Below are 17,239 nucleotides of genomic sequence, written 5' to 3' on the forward strand. Positions count from 1 at the left end.
GGACCCCTATGCTGGTTCTTTGGCCTGGGTGGCCCGGCCAGTGGGAGCAGCTGTGTCCCCCCTCAAGTCTGATCTCCTGCGGGGTCACTAGGGAAGACCCTGCCTAGAGTCCCAGACCAGGCCGTCCACCCTGAGCTGGTGTCGTCCTGGCACCACCAGGGCATTCAGGAACATTGGTGAACTGTCACTTAGCCCACTGGCCAGTCACCCCTGGCTTGAAACCTACCACGCTTCCTCAGCAAGGAGCGCCTCTGAGGCCGGGCCGCCTCCCCACCTCCGCCTCAGCCCTCCGACCTCTTGCCCCTGCTGGGCTTCCTTCAGTTCCTCGAGGCAAGCTCTCCTCACCACCAGCCCCCTCACGGGGCCAGAGCCTGATCACGTGTTTTCCTGCCTAAAAACTCCTGACCCCGACACCCTCCAGACCAGGTCAGAGGCCTTTGCCGTTTGTCCTTTGCCGTTGTGGTGCCATGTGCCTCCCCTTTAGAGCCTCTCTCCATGCCTCCCAATCCCTTCTCCCCAGGTGGCTCCATTCTGCATCTGGTTCTGTCAGGTGACAGGGGTGGTGACAAATCAGTCTGGAAGAGGCTGGGGGAGGAAGGTTCTGTCAGGGGACAGGACCTCCACAGGCACCCAGCCACACTATCTGGGACCCGAGAAGGCTCTGTGTCCCCAACTCCAGATCACACCCTGTTGGCAAGGAGAGTGGTGGTGAAGCTAGGATAGCCACCCGATGTTCGGGGAGCTGAGAGGAGAGACAATCCAGTCCACTCCCTTTCCCAGGCAAAGACCCCAGAACCAGAGTTTGTGGAAGTGAGAGGGCGCTGAATTGAGGAAGCTGGTGTCAGCTGTGATGAAGTTCCCACCACCTACAGGCATGAGGGCCCAAGATGGGAAATGGTTGATTTCTAAAGAAAGGTTGCCTGCCCTAAGTCACTGGTCTGAGACACAAACCAACTCCAGAGCCTGGCCGCCTTGCCAAGGGAGAGAGAGGACACAACACCAGAGGTGACCACTTCCTTTATTGCCTCTGCTGGGGTCCTGGGCTGAGGTTCAGAGGTATCAGGGAGGAGCAGGTGACACTGGGCCCAAATTATTGCTACTTGGCAAGGTCACCCTGGGACTTCCCATAGTGCCCTGAGTATGGGTGGGCATGAGCATGCAAATGATATGCAAATGACATGCAAACCAACCCAGGATCCTGCAGAGGGCTCTGGTGCAGAGGAGGATACTGGAAGAGTTGGGAGCCTGCCAGCCCAGGAGGGTGATGAGGACACCCAGGTCCTTACCCCACACTGCAGATGGATCTGGCCCAACCTCAGGGGTCGAGGTTTGGTGGGGGGGAGGGGGGTGTCCCTGAGCATCAGCCCTGGTTCTGCTGCTGGCTGAGGAAGAGCAGAAGCCTGGCCCCAGGACAGCAGGAAGAAAGCCGGGTACCCATGAAGCAGCCAGACAGCCCGAGGCCCACCCAGAGAGGGAAGCAACCCGCTCTGTGCCACACAAAGGCTGGGATGGAAGGGACCAGAATCCAAGCCTCCTGAGCCAGGCAGAGGCCAGAGTGCCTCAGAGGCCAAAGCTACAAACAATAAAATACACTGATTGATAAACAGAAAGCAAGCAGCCCAATTCCTGATCCCTGGGCTGATAGACTCTCCACCAGCTGGTCTGGGGGGGCCTCTGAGAGCCCAGCCCCAGGTCTAAGAGAGGCAGCATCCTTGGTCTTGGTGCTGAGTTGACCAGTCCAGAAGCTCCAGAATGAGGCAGCTGGGCCCCAGGGCCTTGGCTTATGCAGGTCAGGTTCAGTTATTATTCATAATCCACCAGGAGGCTAGGGGTCAGAGGTTGAGGATCAGAGGCCATCAGGGGCCCATTGCTGCTCCACAGGGCAGTAGAGAGGGGTGGGAGCCACAGCATACCTGGGAAGAACACAGTGGTGAGGGTGTCCGGAGCCCGCAGGTGGTCAATGAGGATGCGCTGGAAGGCCTTACTACAAGCAGAATGCTGGTGCCTGGGGAGGGACCTGAGGCTGGAGCTGGTGCCCATAGGGCAAGACCACCTGGCTGAAAGCTCCCCGCTCCCAGCCCGGGCCTGCTGTCTGGATCTGGATCCCAGTCCTGCCTCATACAGGCTCTGAGCCTCAGTTCCCTCTGTGAAATGGGGAAAATAGTGCAGACTGTATCGGGGCACGGAGCAGAGTATGTGAAGTGCAGGGTGTGGCCCGGTGCTAACTGTGCTTACTGAGTGCCCACCCCCTGCCGTGTCCCTGGCATTGTGTTCAGCTCCTCATACACCATCTTGTTTGGCTCACAGGAGGGTGGACCTCTTATCTCTCTTGGAAAGGAGCCTTCTGGGGCTCAGAGGGGATGAGAAACCCTCCTGAAGTCACACAGCCAATGAGTAGAGGACAATTGGAACCCAGCCTGACTCACTCCCGGGCCCATACTCAATAAACTTTAACTTCCAGACACCATCCATACCTTCTCCAAGAGGCCTCATCCCGCCAGAACTCATACAGGGTGAAAGAGGCATTGTCCAGCATCTTCTGGGCAGACACACTGTGGGGGCCAAAGAGAGGGCCAGGCCAGGCCCAGGCTACCACCACCACCACTGCCCACCCAACCAGGGTGTCTAGTGGGAGCCCTGGCCCAGGGTGCCCAGCCCCAGCCCTTTGCCCAGCTCAGCCCCCTCTCCTGACCTTGGCCAACCCACTAGCCCGCTAGAGACTCACTGCAGGCAATGGCTCTGGGCCCCTGTGAAGTCCACATAGCAGCACAGGGCACGGTGGAAATCCTGCAGGGCTTCCTCTGCCACCTGCACCTGCCGCTGGGCCACGAGGATGTGCTGACAAGAGAGGCAGCCTGGTGAGCAAGGGTAAGGCAGGGCGGCCGAGGGACCAACGGGGCCTTCTGGGGACTCCGCCCTTCTCAACTTACACCAGCCCCGGCCCACCGGGAGGTCGAGCTCCCGCCCCAACCTGGCCCCCACATCCCTGACTCCCTCGTCCTCTCCCCGTGGCCAAGGTCACTGCCTTGATCCGGCCATCGGCCCTCTCTCCTGCAGTATTGCCACTATTTCCCCTCCTACTGCCGTCCACACTGCCCAGGCCCAGCTTTCAGGAATGCAGGTAAGGGAAACTAATGGCAGTGATCTCTACAGGGTCACGGAGCAAGTGCCAGAGCCCAGCACCTGCGCGCCAGGCTTGGGGGATGAGGGCTGGGCCAAACCTGGGGAAGGGTCATCTGACATAGAGGCCCAGGGGGCAGCTGGCCCTATGAGCCCGCGCACTTCCAGAGCACCTCCTCCGGGCCCGATGCCCAGTGCCTGTCCCTCTCCTGGACTCACCGAGCCAGGCCCCTCGGTAAGCTCCTCTTCATGCAGAGGTTCCAGCCTAGGGGCCTGTGAAGGACACGGAGTGTGGGCAGGGCTCCCAGTGTGTGACTGGCTTAGGTGATTCCAGAAAAGGTCCTCCCCCCTGGGGCACCGGCCGCGTGGCTGCTCACCTTACACTCGAGCTGGTCAATGAGCTCCTGGAGACGGTTGACTTGGAGCCGCCACTGCATCTCGGCTTCTGAGCTCTGCCCTGGTGGGAGACCCACAGTGGAAGGTCAGGCCCGGGCCCCCCTACGTCGGGAAACTCTCAGGATGAACCGAGGGGCAGTGGAGGAGTGGGCCCTGAGCCAGCCCCGCACCCTCCTCCACCCGACGTCCCTTCTGCCGCAGGCGCACCTGTGTCTGAGGAGCCAGGAGACCAGTTGGGTGACCGACTGACACTCCGCAGGGCCCTGCGCCCTGCCCGCCGGCTGCCATGGGGCCTGCTCTGCACCTCCACGCTGTCTTCATCTGACCTAGGGAAGTGGGGGGGGTTAACCCACTGCTCCCAGGCCCACGGGCCAAGGACTGGGGCCCCAGAACAGGGCCAGACACAGGTGGGGCACAACAGGTTTCCTGGGACACAGAGCCAGCCTCAAAGCCAGCCACCCCCTCTCAGCCTCCCTGGCCAAGAACAAGAACGTGGGCTCTGGGATACCGGGGCTACGGGATGAGATGGAAGCTGAGGGCCCTGGAATGTGGAGACCATGACCTGCAGGGCACCTTACATACCGTGGGCCCTGGGCCTGGGCCTCCAGGGTGTCCGACGCCCCTTCCAGCGAACTCTGCAGGGCCTGTAGCTGGCTCACTGTCTCCCGCAGGAGGAAGCGGGTCACAAACTGGTCAACCTTGGAGGCCCGCTCATACTCCTGAGGGCAGAGGGTCAACATTTCCTGGCCTCAAGCACGTATTTCTGGACAGGGGACCACGGCCTTGCTCCCTCACCCCCACCCTCTACCCATCAAAGCAACGAGGCAGCATGAAGAGCAGAGAGCATGCAACCAGAGTGGGAGCAGTGCTGGGACTGGGAGCAGGGCCTGGCCTCCCTTTCTGGGAGGCAGTGACAGGGAGGCATCTGCCCCTTTCTGGGCCGCAAGGCCCCTTCCCTGCTGGGGCCACCCGCTTCCGCCAGGGTGGCCCCAGGCACAGCTAGGCTGGTAGTGGGGAGGGCAGGGCATCCAAAGGCCAGTTTTTGACACATGAAGCAAAGGATGGTGTGATGTGGCCCCATACTCACCAGCTGGCCCTACACTCATAATCTGTGCATGCATTCATTCATTCTCTCATCCATGCAACAAACATTTACCTTTTCCTAGGAGCTGCAGATACAAGACAGCCAGCCAGGTCACTGTCCTTACACACACACCAGCATTGATCCCTACATCACTAGCCTCCACTCAGCCCCTCCCAACGTGGGCAGAAAGACAAGGCCGACACGTGCCAGGCCCTATGCTGCTCATGTGGGATGCTCAGAGACTCTCCAACTACCTTCGCCTCCTTGTGCCTCAGTTTCCTCACCTAGAAAACAGGGATGATAATAGCCATCTCACCGAGCTGTTGAAAAACTTCAATGAGTTAATTCCTACAGAGGACACAGCCCAGGATGGGAGTCCTGAGGAGCCATGGTCTAGCCAGGTGCTTGCCCACCCTCCACGAGGGGCTCCAGAGGCACCGTCCATCCGGGGCTTCATCTCCTGTCTGTGACCTGCCTCAGCTCAGCCATCAGAGGAGGCCTGCTGGACCAGGCTTATGAGATGGGAGGCAGGAACAGACTGGGGGCTGGGTCCTCACACTTACACAGGCCAATGGCTTCTGACCTGTCTGTCCCAGCCTGGTCTCCACACTTCCTGGCCACGCTCTGAGCTCCCTGAAATCCAATAAGTTCCCTTTTGAGCACTTAAGATAATTGATCAGTTCTGTTACTTGCAACCAAAAAAACCCAGCTAATGTAGAAGTATCCACTCTGTGCCAGGCCCTGTTACAAGCGGAATTTCATTCAATCTTCATAACAACTTACAGGAACCATATTGACTCCATTTTGCAAATGAGAAGACTGAGGCCTAGAGCAATTGACTACCTTGGCCAAGATCATACAACCAGTTAGTGGCAGAATCAGAATTCAGAACAGGACCACAAAAAACTCCTCTCCACTCACCACTAAGCACCTTACAAGCCCTGCCTCTTTCGTGATTATCAGCCCACTTTTATAGCTGAGAAACCAAGGCCACAAGTCAAAGTCAACGGAGCCAGATTTGCGTGTGGGTTCTGGGAGGAGGAGCTTAGAGTCTGGAGCTGGTGAGGTTGACCCATGAGGTCACAATGTGGTCTCCAGGGACAGAGCAGGGGCGGGGTGCTCCCCACCCCAGCCAGAAGGCAGGGCAGAGGCAGCATGGGCTGTGGCCCCCAGTGGTGACCGGCCCTGCCATGGGAAACAACAGTTCTCACAGGAGGACCAAAGTGCCCAAGCAGGCCCGCAGGGAGAGCCCACCTGACATGGGCAAGGCTGGGCGGAAACCGTTCTTTAGCCACTTCAAGAGGAAGAAGCCAAGTGTGAGTGCCAGGGCGCTAGGGGTTGGGGGGGTCAGGGGTGTTTGAACAGGTGGCCAAGAGGGGACGCGGCGAGCCTAGGCCCTGTGGGCCTAAGTCCGAGGGGCACAGAAGGCCTTGGATAACGCCTCCTGAGCATGAGGGTCCCAGAAGCCCAGAAAGGGACAGGGATTCAAGAAACCGGGAGACTGGGGAGCCCAGGAGGGTGGGCAGGACGGGGTTCCCCCAGCTCTGACAGGTCGGTAGAGGGCCCCGCATGGGGAATCAGAGGCTATGGGCACAGGGTATTCCCTTGAGCCCCCTTTCCAGCTCCTAGCCTCAAAACGTACTGCTCTTCCGGGGCGCGTTCAAGTCCCCGCGCCAAGGCTAGGAGGGCAGGCAGAGCCCACAAACATGGGCGGCAGGCGTCGGGGTGATGGGACGGGGCGGACCCCCTCCCCCGGGCACCGAAGGAAGGTGGGGTCCTGGAACGTAGAGGGCAGAGTCCCGGGAGACAGGGCCCGGCGGGTGAGATCTCACCCACAAGGCGCCGAGCCCTCCTCGCTCACGCTGCTGCGCCCCCCCGCCCCCAGGCCAAGATCGTGCTGCTGTTCCCCGCGGACAAGCTGCAGCAGCCGGCCGAGGTGGCGGCGGGCGCGGGCGCGGGCGCGCGGCCCGGGCGGCCCCGCGAGGACGCGGCGGGCATCCCCGGGGGCTCCCCGGCGGCGGCGCCCACGCTGCGAGGAGCGGGCGACGGCGCGGCCCCGAGCGAGGGCGCACGCGCGCGCGAGATGAAGACGATCCTGGCGCTGCTGCTGCTGCTGCTGCTGCTGGACGCGCGGCTGCGGGAGGAGAGGCGCTGCGCGGCGGGGGGCGGCGCGGGCGCGGGCGCGGGGGCGGGCGCGGGGCCGAGGCCGCGCAGGGCGGGCAGTGGCTGGAGGCGCGCCCGCTGAGCGAGGGCGGCGCGGACCGCGAGGCCGACCCCGCCGGGGGGCAGCCGCGCCAGCGGGGCCGCCGAGCGCCCGGCCCGGCCCAATAAAGAGTGCATAGCAAACCCTGGCGCCAGCTAGCTCTGTCGGGGCGGCGCGGCCCTGAGCTGGGTGGGGGAAACTGAGGCCCAGAGCGAGGCAGGGATGAACCCGGTGTATTGATGGCAGAGCAACAGGCTCTGGTGCCAGAACCTGTGTGCGCCTCCCCCTTGGGAGCCACGCGTCAGAACCCCTGCCCCGAGCTGGCGAGGCGACACCCTGCCACGGTGGAGGGAAGCTATTTCCCTCCAACTCCAGGCCCTGGTCAGACCCTCCCAGGTCTACAGGTCCAAGGGAGGGGAGTTTGGGCAAACCCTGGCTTGGCCAAGCTAGGGGGCGGGGCCTGGTTCCCACAGAGGCCTAAGGGGTCCAAGCGTACCCAACACTCACAAGTCTTTCTTAGGCACGGTGGAGGGTCCCAGGCAAACAGCCACCACCCTGGAATGAACTGTGAAGGCTCCACAACCAGCAGGGCTGGGGCCTGGGACTCACATTCTGTCTGGAAGAGCACCAGGCTGGGGTGTGCGGGCCTCTGTTCCCTCACTCCTGCCCCACTTTGCTTGGGAACCCCCGAGTCACCTCAGTCACTTGTCTTCCAACCTCCTCTGTGCCATCCCTTTGCCCACACTGCAGCCAGAAACTTCTTCCAAACCACTTAGCTATCTGCAGGACAGTTCACTGATTCTCCGTGGCCCACAAGGAAATGCCCAAACTTCCTGTTGTCGTGTGCAGGCCCAGGCCCCAGCCTTAGTCTCTCCCTCTAGGGCTTCTGAGTGACTCCTAACCTCACCCCTGCTCTGGCTATATTGCCACTGTGGTCTCCAATGCAAGGTTTACCTCCCTAATTCACCCAGGAGAGGCCTGGCATGCTTTCTGTGAGAAAGATCCAGCTGTTTGCCCTCATTCTCCTGGGTCCTGAACCCAGCTTCAGACCTGAGTGCTGCCCAGCTCTACTGAACCTGTAGCCACCCTTCCACTGGTGACCACCTCAGAATGTCCCAAAGAGGGCAGATGCAGCAGGGGTGAAGACCCTATCTCATTAAAGACAGAGGCTCAACTTCTGCTGAAGACGCGCTTCCGTTACTGTCGACATCCCTTCCATATCCCCTGCATCAGGCTGGAGGTTGCATGGCCCATAGCATCTCTCCAAATGCTTGTAAGAACAGACCCTTAGCTACCATCCATGTGGTTACGATCAGGGTAACCATGTTCCTCAATGTGGCCACACATTCTGGCCATGCGTGACTGGCCCAGGCGGTCCTATCAGCCTCTACACTGGGACTGTAATTCCGGAGCTCGGAGAGACTGTTTGCTACATGAACATATGTGGGCTTAAGCCAGTCTTCAGAAGAATAAACAGTGCAGAGACAATACACATCCTGCAGTCAGGCTGTACTTCCAGACTGTTCATGAAACCTGATTTCATCTTTGCCCTTGGTTCCTATAAGACATATAAGCTCCTTGTAATAAAAGCCCTATTTTAGCTTAAGCTCACCTAAGTAGGTCTTCCACCTGCAACCAAAATGGTCCTAAAGAAAACACACTCTGCAGAGACAAGAAGTGGCCTTTTTCCTGTGGAAGGATTATTACTACCTTTTGGTGGAAGAAATTGAGTCCAGAGAGAGAGTAGGACTTGCTCAAGCCCAGACAGAGATTGGGACTTGCTCAGGGGCACACAATGAGTCATCTTCAGAACTGAAGTGATAAACAGTTCCTCAAGAAAGGAAGGAAGCCCCTGAAAGTAGGGTCCCTGTGTAAGCTGCCTGGGCCCCTCAGGGCTGAGCACAGAGGTCCTCTGAGTGGCTGTAGATCTATAATTAAGAGCTTTCTCTTCAGGGACGTGTGGGTGGCTCAGCAGCTCAGCGGTTTAGCACCTGCCTTTGGCCCAGGTTGTGATCCTGGAGGCCTGGGTTCGAGTCCCACATCAGGCTCCCTGCATGGAACCTGCTTCTCCCTCTGCCTGTGTCTCTGCCTTGCTCTCTCTGTGTCTCTCATGAGTAATTTTTTTTAAAGAGCTTTCTCTTCAGCACTGGGGTGGGGAAGGGGGCGTGGCTCCACATCTGGCCAGAATACATCAGATAATCTGAAGTAGTTTTGGGAGCAAATCAGATTGGTTGTGCTGAGCAGCTGAGACCAGATCCCCCAACGCCAAAATCACCACTCTTGGCCTTGCCCTAGGAGAGAGGAATGGAGTTTTCACGGGTGGGCTGTGGAAGCACAGCAGGTACTGAGGACTGAGGTCACAATGAGTGCAATCCAAGTTCTTTTCCTTCCTTCTCTGACCACCCCCTCCCACCTCCACAACCAGGAAAGACGTAAGTCAAGGCCAGGAGAGAGGTGCCAGGAGATCTCCTGGGGCTCAAGGACTAGGCTGGACGCCTGGGCCCCCAAGGAAGGATATATGTCCGGAGGGCATTAGCACAAGGCCCCCTCCGTGTTAGAGCTCTGCGGCTCCTGTTGGCTTCTCATTATCTAGAAGGACTTGATGTGGCCCTCCCTTCATCCCTCCCTGCCGCGGCCGGGGAAGGGGGCCACGTAGCAGAGGGGAGTCCTCAGAGAGGTGGGTCTGGTGCAAGGTGAGCCTTGAGCCTGGGGCCAAAGGCGGGCGAAGAGGGCCAGAAGCGGCTGGAGCCAGGCGAGAGCGGAGGACACTTGGAAGAGGCGGGGCCTCGGGGCCGCGGGCGGAGCCAGAAGCTGCAAAGAGCCGTCCAGGCCGGCGGAAGAGTGGAAGCTCGGGCCCAGGGGCTGCAGCCAAGAGAGCGCGCTCGTTCCGCAGCAGAGGCCGGGGCTTCGGCCGGGAGCCAGAGCCGAGAGCCGAGAGCCGAAAGGCAGGCCTCCAGCTCCAGCGGGGCCAGCGGCGGCGGAGCCTCAGGGCCGGGCCGCCGAACGCCACGGCGGCCTCGCTGGGCGGCAGCGGGCGGCTCCGACGGCCGCCGCCGGGGGGCCGCGTGGCGGTGGTGCTGGACCAGGGCTCGGGCTTCGTCAAGGCGGGCTTCGCGGGCGAGCAGCAGCCGCGCCTGGTGCTGAAGAGCTCCAGCCCGGGGCCCGGCGCACTGGGCTGCGAGCTGGGGGACGGGGGGGCGCGGGCGCACCCCATCAAGCACGGCGTGGTCGTGGACTGGCAGGCGCTGGAGGGGCTGTGGGAGCGCCTGCTGGTGGGCGGCCTGCGGGTGTGCCCGGAGCGGTGGCCCGTGCTGGTGAGTGACTCGCCGTCGGCGCCGCCCGCGGGCCGCGAGAAGGTAGCCGAGCTGCTGTTCGAGGCCCTGGCGGTGCCCGCGTGCCACATGGCCAGCTCCGCGTTGCTGGCGCTCTGCTCCGCCGGCGCGTTCAGCGGGCTGGCCGTGGAGGCAGGCGCGGGCGTGTGCCACGCCACGCCCATCTATGCGGGCCACTCGTGGCAGGAGGCCACCTTCCGGCTGGACGTGGCAGGCAGCACCCTGTCGCGCTACCTGCGGGACCTGCTGGTGGCAGCGTTCCCCGACCTACAGCTGCGGGCCCTGCCCCGCAAGGCTATCACACAGCTCAAGAAACGCTGCTGCTATGTGTCGCTGGACTTTGAGGGTGACCTTCTTAACCCTGACCGCCACCACCCGGCCACTTTCTGCTTAGGCAATAGCTGCTCTGTCTGTCTCAGCAGCGAGCGCTTCCGCTGCCCCGAACCCATCTTCCAGCCGCGTCTGCTAGGCCAGACCAAGCCAGGACTGCCTGCACTGGTCTTCCAGGCATTGCAGAAGGTTCCTGCAAGGCTACGCACTCGGCTCGCTGATACCGTGGTGCTGGCCGGTGGCTCCACACTCTTCCCCGGCTTCACTGAGCGCCTGGAAATGGAGCTGGAGGCACAGTGCCGGAGGCATGGCTATGGGGCCCTGAGGCCGCACCTGGTGGCCAAGCCTGGGCGTGGCACAGCAGTATGGACAGGCGGCTCCATGGTGGCCTCCTTGCGCTCCTTCCAATGCCACTGGATAACCCGGGCCATGTACCAGGAGTATGGCTCCAGGCTAGTGCATGAAGTGTTCAACTGAGTTATGCTGTACCGGAGGGTGGGGCCCCATGAGCAGCTGCAGAGGCAGAGGCTTGGTGGGCTGCCCTATAGCTCTATCAGAGGCACTGAGTTCCAGATAAAAGTCTCAAGTGATTGGAGCTGGCAGAGTCATCATATGCAGATGGGTCATCCCTACCCCTTACTGAGCCAGGAGGAGGTGATCCGGACCCCTAGGACCCCCACTGTGACCTACAACTTGAATCTACCTAAACAGTGCCAGTTCAGGGAATACCAGTCCAGGTGCCTACCCTCAGGGCCCTGTTTCCACGGCAATGAGGAAGGCAACAACCCCACTTGTGTCTAGGACACAGATACGGAAATTACAACACATCAACCCCTCATCATGTACCATTTGGATTCCCATCCTATGCCAAAGTTCAAGGGATGACCCTTTGAAAACCTGTAAAATCCTATGGGGAAGCAATGAGAAAAGGAAGCCCTGTCCTCAACTGCTCACTGACTCACTGAGGGCCTCAGTTTCCCCTTCTGTAAAAAGTGGGGTCAGGCACAATTCTGGGCCTCCTCACTGTTCCCTCTGGCCTCCTTATCAAGAGCTATGGGGCAATGGGAAGTGGAGACATCTCTTAAAAGGAACACATAAAGGGAGAGGTGGCTTGTATTTCTGAAGTCACTATCTTGAGAAACTAGAGCCCTGGGTGTGAGCACTGTTTGTGCTTATATGCACATGTGGCCACATATGCAAACAAAACACTTGGGTGCACACATGCCAGCCTTACACATGTCCTCAAGACAGGCCCTGCCCCACCAGGTTCCACACGCCTCATGGCCTATGGCCGTGTGTGAGCATGCCCCACCTCCCACCCCATCCCTGCTGGGTCTTGGGCTTGATACCCCACAACAGCTAGGTCTGGCCAATAACAGAAACCGAGGTGGCCACAGCTCCAGGTATTAGGTGGCTGCTGTGTGCCAGGCATAGTTCTGGGTGTTGGAAACAGAGTAGAGAACGAGAAAGACAAAAATCCCTGCCTTCCTTCTCATTTGTCACATCAAATGTATGGAAGTAAGCTCTATTATGATCCCTAGTTTACAAATGAGGAAACTGAGGCCCGGGGAGATAAAGGTGCACAGCTAGGAAGTGAGAGAGCCATGACTTGAACGCAAGCCTCTAGCTTCACAGCCCTGAGCCATGACAGTGGAGGCTCCCACAGCACAGCAGACACCCCTGCCCTCATTCCCATCAACCCCTCCACTCACCAGCTTGGTGGTGTCCATGGCAGTGAGCACTGCACAGTTCAGCGACTCCAGTGCGGCCAGCACCGGCCGGTAGACACCCAGGTGTTCTGAGAAATAGTCTGCGGGCAGAGGAGGTGCTCAAAGGTTCCCGGACCAGCCCCCACCTGTTCCGTGGCCTCACTGACCCAACCTGGAATTCCTCAGCAGCCAAGCAGGCCTCAAATCCTGAGCCAAGCCCATCCTGTTCCACTAGGAGAGAAAAGTCGTCTCTCATCATGCCCACCTGCCCAGGGGTCCCGGGAGACCAGAGCTCCCGGTGGGCCTACTCACCACACAGTCTCTCTGTTTCCAAATTGCTGTGGGGAGAAGAGAAGGCACCCCTCAGTCCCACAGACATAAGCCTGTGGCCTGGCACTTTGAAGCCATGCTCCTCCCACTGCCCTCCCAGCTCAGCCTGACGAGGCTACTTCTATCTCTACCCCAGGTGAAGCTGCTCTGTGGACCCAGAGGGGCAGCAAGGGTACTCCTGAGGGTAAAAATTCAGACCCACCCTTGGCCTCCAAGGGGATTTCAGGCCCAGTGAGAGAGATGTGGACAGAGGCCAGAGAGGAGTGGTCAGAACTGGGAACGGGAAGCCAAGTCTGGGGAAATCCTAGAAAGCACCAGATGTTACTTGGTAGGTTAGGGAGGGCTTCCAGGAGGACGCTGCTTTAGATAGGCCTTGAAGGACAGGAATTTGATTGGAGTGTCTGGTGGTGTGGGGAGGTGGCAGCCCTGAAGACCAAAGGTCCAGCTCAAGTTTCAAATAGGGAAGGGTATGGAAGCCTTGAATGCTGACCCAGAGGCTGGGATTTCTCCTAAGGAGATATTGAGGGAGAGGGAGGAACAGCTGCAGATGCATGTGCACCCAGGTGAGGAAGCATGGGGAGGGAAGCGTGCATCTCCTGCTAAGGCCTGGAGATGCGGCAGCACGCTTGGGGAGGGAGTGCGTGTTCAGGCACTTGCATCCATGGGTGGAAGCAGGCTATCCTCAGGCATCCTTTGGTCCCTGCAGGAAGTGGGAATGGGTGGGGGGACACCTGTGGGCTGAACCACGGGTGGTGACTCAGACCTGGCTATTTTGGGGTCCCAGCTAGGAGTGTGACGGACAAGGCTGGAGCCAGGGAGGGGGTGAGTGGGTGGGTAATGTTGGCGTCAGGCCCTGGCACCTCTCTCTCTATGCAACCCCCCATCCTCCATAAGGAAGCAAGGCAGCAGGGGACACAGTGGGGCTGGGACAGCCTAGCCTCACACCTACCCACGGCTCATCCACCCCCTCTCGTACTTACTCGGTGGAATGCCCATCAATGCTGTTGAACAGCTCCCGCAGCTCCCCAGGGCTGAGAACCCCATCAGCAAAGTAATTCTGGAATTCCTCAAATGAGAGCTTACCATCATCTGGGGGGCAGGGCAAAGAGCAGAGCTGGTATCCCTGAACCCCGCCACCAGATTCAGACCCCCCCCCCAAAGACTATTCAGCCTGGTGGAATGGAATTCTGAGCATGGTAGGGGGATCTGAAGACAAAAGGGTCCTTAGAGGTGCCCACTTAAGGCAACACGGCCCACTCTGCAGTCACCCAATGGACAGAGCAGCACACACATGGCATTGCACAGTGACTCAATAAATGTTTGCCAAATGAAGAAACAAATGAACAGCCTGGGATGCGGCCAGATCACGGCAGGACCCAGACGTCACTTGGAGGACTTGGGGGCTGAGTCTCTGCCGGCCAGCCTGGCTCCAGGCTGCTCTGGACCCACGCCCTTCCCAGAGAAGCCACTGGGAGGCAGATAAGATCTTCCTAAGAGGAGCTGGAGCTCCTGCAAGAAGCAGCAGCAGGCTGGCTTAGGAGGAAATGATCTCTCTGCAGGGTCCCTGTGACAGATAGTTACACAGTCTGAGCACCACTGGGATGGCCGAAGACACTGGGGATTTGGCCTGTAAGGTCTTTAAGCAGGTGGGGTTGGGGGAGCAGAGCTGGGGAAGGACCTGAGCCTCCCAGGCAGAACACTGTTCCACACAAGGACACAAATGAAACCATGTGTCCTGATCAAGGGGTTGGGACACCATCCTGTCTCCAGGAGACTTAGACACGAAAGAGTCTGAAGACCCCAGATGGAAGTGAGGCCAAGGAGGACTGGCTGCCACAGCTCAGACCCTCACCTGGTCGATCAGGGCACAGTGGGCTGCCCCAAGTCATCAGTGGGCAGCAAGTGCTTGCGGCTCCTTTAAGGGCTCCTGCTTGAGCTTTCAAGGTTTTCCCAGACCAATATCTGAGACTGCCCAGCACCCAGGGTAGGGGAGGCTGATTGCCTGGACTCAGCACCACCCTGGGCTAGGTCCAGGTGGTTGGTCATACGAAAAGTTACTGAGCCCTGTAAAGGTCTAAGTAAAATCCTCCACAGGCCTCATCTCCACACTCCACCTTTCCAAGCCCCTGACACAGGGTGCCTGGGACCAAGCATCACTCAGACTTGGGTTCAAGGCCTACCACTTAAAGGCTATGTGACTTCAGGCAACTTGCTTCACGTCTTTGGGCTTCTGCTCCTTTGTATGTGAAATGGGGTGAAGAATTCCCACCTAGCTGGTGGTTGTGAGGACAACATGAAGTCATATAGAAGAGTTACCCATAACTGTGCCAGGGCACTGTGTGAGAGTACGCCCCCACCTCCAGCTTCTGACTAAACCACATTCCCTCCACTCTCCATCCTGCTAAGCTTAACTCCAAACGGCACTCCCTCTGGGAAGGGTGCCTGGAGTGATTCTTCTGATTTGGGTCTCCCTAAGATTGTTGTCCATTCTAGACTGTGCCCCCAAACCCAACATTGTGCTGAGCCTCCCTGATGCCTCCCACCGAACCCCCACACTGTAGACCCTGGGGAAGTCACACTCACCATTCTTGTCTGCTCTGCGGAAAACCTAGAGGACAAAGGGGCATAGATGGGAACTGTAAGTGCTGCCCGGGAGGCAAGGGCCCCCACCCAACTCATTAGGGCCTCAGCGGGCCAGGCTACCCCGACCTCGCCCTTCCTCCTGTCCAGCCTGCTCCCAACTCCCTACACAGATCAGCCCTGCAGGACGCTTTCCACTGAGTGGGGCACAGGAAGATCACACAGCAGGTCCCACAACTTGCTCACTTCTCCTGCAGGCCTGGCCTCATGGTGGGCGCTCCAGGCCAGCTGCCGGCACCCCTACCTCCCACACCTGGAGTCTATCCTGGATTCTGTATGATGCATCAGACCTTGGCACGGTCCCAGCACAAGGGAGGGAGGACGGGCTACGTTCCTGGGCCCTCGTCCTAGACCTGAACCCCTCATCTCTGCAGCATGGCCATGGCCCATCCATAGACTGCCTGCTTACGGCTGTCTCCCTGGCTGCTTAAGAGCCTGATGTGTGGGCAGTGGCTAGCCCTTCCTTTGTGGGTGCCTGGAGTTAACCCTTCCCGGTCTGGGGCTTCTTATGAGTCTGACTCAGTGTGTGAAGTCCTCTGGGCAGGCTCGCGTGTGTGTGTGTGTGTGTGTGTGTGTATGTGTGTGCATGCACGTGCACCTGTGTGCACACATGTGCAAGGGGGAGTGAGAGTGCCAGAATGCAAGGCTGGAAAGGCTGTATTTACAGAAAAGAAGAGATGAAGGGCAACAGAGGCAGACAGAGAGGAAGAGTCAAGACATGGTCAGGGACCAGAGTCCCAGATCACCCCAAGCAGCCCAGTAGATGGGAGACCAGCACACCTGGCAAGGAGAGGCAGGCCAAAGACTGAAGAGAAAACCCTTATCAGCTCCAGGTCCTGACTGCCACTCCTCTCCAGCTGTTTTCTCTGTCAGTGAAGCGTTGGCATGAATTTAACCCCTGACCAGACACCTGACTCAGAGGCGGCCTGCCACTGGCTCAGGGTCACACAGCAGCCCAATGTGGCCTGGGGGGCAGACGGAGATGGCAGGGAGGGGTGCGAAGCTGTGGACAAGGACATCTGGGGCCACACCCTAGCATGCCTCTGACTCCATGTGTGATCATGAACATATTCCGGACTCCTCTGGCCTTGGTTTTTCCATCTGGGAAGTGGGACAGATAAGTCTCTTCCATCCAGGGCTGTGGTCAAGGTGCTGAGTCACTGGGGGCAGCAGGGAGGGGACTGGAGTACAGTCTTTCCCATAGGCAGAGACCTCTGAAAGTGGGGCATTAGTGGGCCAGGATGGGGCTGAGCACCAGGGTGAAAGGGGGGAAGGGGCTCAGGGCAGTGATGGAGGCCTGGCTAGGCTGCTCCATGCTACTGCCCCCAGGGGGCTGCGGACCCACCTGCCACCCACGAGAGGGATGTACAGACCACTGTGGGCAATCCTGATCAGCTGTGGGACCCGACGGCCCCTGGGTCAGATCTCAGGGACTCTTGGGATCAGTGCTTGGGTCAGGAGTCAGGGGGTTGTTTTTTCTTTCAGGCTCCCCTGCCTGGGTCAGCCCAGCCGGGGGCTGCTATAGAGGGGGCCGCTCCTGTGATCAAGTGTTGACCGTCTCCACCGCATCAGACACACAGATGGGGTGGACTTGGGGGTGGGGGAGGCAGCAGGGGCAGTGCCGCGCAGCCAGGGCACCAGGAGAGATAAGGAGACAGAGAATGGACACGATGGAAACGAGATAAAGACGACGGAGGAGGGAGGCAGCAGGGGCAGAGAGAGACAGCGAGAAGCAGAGACCCAGAGACGGGAGCAGGGGCCCAGACAGGTCTGGAGGGAGGCACGGGCAAGGAGAGACCGGGAGAGCAGACGGACCGGGGACGGCGCCAACGCGGGGCCACAGGGCCCGCGCCCCCCCGCCCCCACTCACGTCCTGGAAGAGCGCAAGTCCGGCGGCGGGCGAGGGCGCGGGCGCGGGGGGCCGCCGGGGCTCGGGCGCGGGCGGCCGGAGCAGGCACACGGTGAGCAGCCCCGCGCACGCCATGGCGCCTCCAGCCACTCGGCAACGGCTCTCGGCTGGGGCTCGCTGCGGCTGCGGCTCCGGCTCCGGCTCCGGCTCCGGCTCCGGCTCCGGCTCCGGCTCCGGCTCGGGCTC

At 59.8% G+C, this 17,239-nt stretch overlaps 3 protein-coding genes across 5 annotated transcripts; 2 read left to right on the forward strand and 1 right to left on the reverse strand.

The window, feature by feature from the left end:
* Positions 1-1,001: 1,001 nt before the first annotated feature.
* On the reverse strand, positions 1,002-17,173 carry NECAB3 (N-terminal EF-hand calcium binding protein 3). 3 transcript variants are annotated; one of them, XM_072800618.1, is made up of 13 exons: positions 17,015-17,150; positions 15,088-15,112; positions 13,485-13,593; positions 12,487-12,512; positions 12,178-12,275; positions 4,099-4,235; positions 3,724-3,842; positions 3,498-3,577; positions 3,340-3,393; positions 2,726-2,838; positions 2,475-2,552; positions 1,914-2,005; positions 1,002-1,825 (listed from the first exon to the last, which is right to left on the reverse strand). In XM_072800618.1, the coding sequence occupies exons 1-13, from the start codon at positions 17,126-17,128 to the stop codon at positions 1,797-1,799; spliced, it is 1,074 nt and encodes a 357-aa protein (XP_072656719.1). In that variant the 5' UTR covers positions 17,129-17,150; the 3' UTR covers positions 1,002-1,796. The 3 variants fall into 3 exon arrangements, with proteins under 3 accessions (XP_072656719.1, XP_072656721.1, XP_072656722.1); XM_072800620.1 differs by lacking the exon at positions 1,914-2,005 and having other exon boundaries at positions 1,002-1,913; positions 17,015-17,173; XM_072800621.1 differs by lacking the exons at positions 1,002-1,825; positions 1,914-2,005 and adding an exon at positions 2,012-2,144 and having other exon boundaries at positions 17,015-17,170.
* C26H20orf144 (chromosome 26 C20orf144 homolog) lies at positions 5,671-6,946 on the forward strand. The gene is made up of 2 exons (XM_072800623.1): positions 5,671-5,916; positions 6,486-6,946. The coding sequence occupies exons 1-2, from the start codon at positions 5,686-5,688 to the stop codon at positions 6,843-6,845; spliced, it is 591 nt and encodes a 196-aa protein (XP_072656724.1). The 5' UTR covers positions 5,671-5,685; the 3' UTR covers positions 6,846-6,946.
* ACTL10 (actin like 10) lies at positions 9,411-11,055 on the forward strand. Its single transcript, XM_072800622.1, has one exon. The coding sequence runs from the start codon at positions 10,205-10,207 to the stop codon at positions 10,940-10,942; it is 738 nt and encodes a 245-aa protein (XP_072656723.1). The 5' UTR covers positions 9,411-10,204; the 3' UTR covers positions 10,943-11,055.
* Positions 17,174-17,239: the final 66 nt, after the last annotated feature.

The sequence above is a fragment of the Canis lupus genome, chromosome 26 (genome assembly GCF_048164855.1).
Source record: "Canis lupus baileyi chromosome 26, mCanLup2.hap1, whole genome shotgun sequence".
NCBI classification, from domain to species: Eukaryota; Metazoa; Chordata; class Mammalia; order Carnivora; family Canidae; genus Canis; species Canis lupus.

What these genes read in the sequence shown, in the direction of transcription:
- C26H20orf144 (XM_072800623.1), top strand. Translation starts at nt 5,686, where the DNA reads ATGTGGTCTCCAGGGACAGAGCAGGGGCGGGGTGCTCCCCACCCCAGC. An exon ending in TCAAGAGGAAGAAGCCAAGT is followed by an intron (nt 5,917 to 6,485) that starts GTGAGTGCCAGG and finishes CCCCGCCCCCAG; the next exon opens with GCCAAGATCGTGCTGCTGTT.
- ACTL10 (XM_072800622.1), top strand. Translation starts at nt 10,205, where the DNA reads ATGGCCAGCTCCGCGTTGCTGGCGCTCTGCTCCGCCGGCGCGTTCAGC.
- NECAB3 (XM_072800618.1), bottom strand. Translation starts at nt 17,128, where the DNA reads ATGGCGTGCGCGGGGCTGCTCACCGTGTGCCTGCTCCGGCCGCCCGCG. An exon ending in TTGACCAGCTCGAGTGTAAG is followed by an intron (nt 3,394 to 3,497) that starts GTGAGCAGCCAC and finishes TGTCCTTCACAG; the next exon opens with GCCCCTAGGCTGGAACCTCT. An exon ending in CACCACTGTGTTCTTCCCAG is followed by an intron (nt 1,826 to 1,913) that starts GTATGCTGTGGC and finishes TCTGACCCCTAG; the next exon opens with CCTCCTGGTGGATTATGAAT.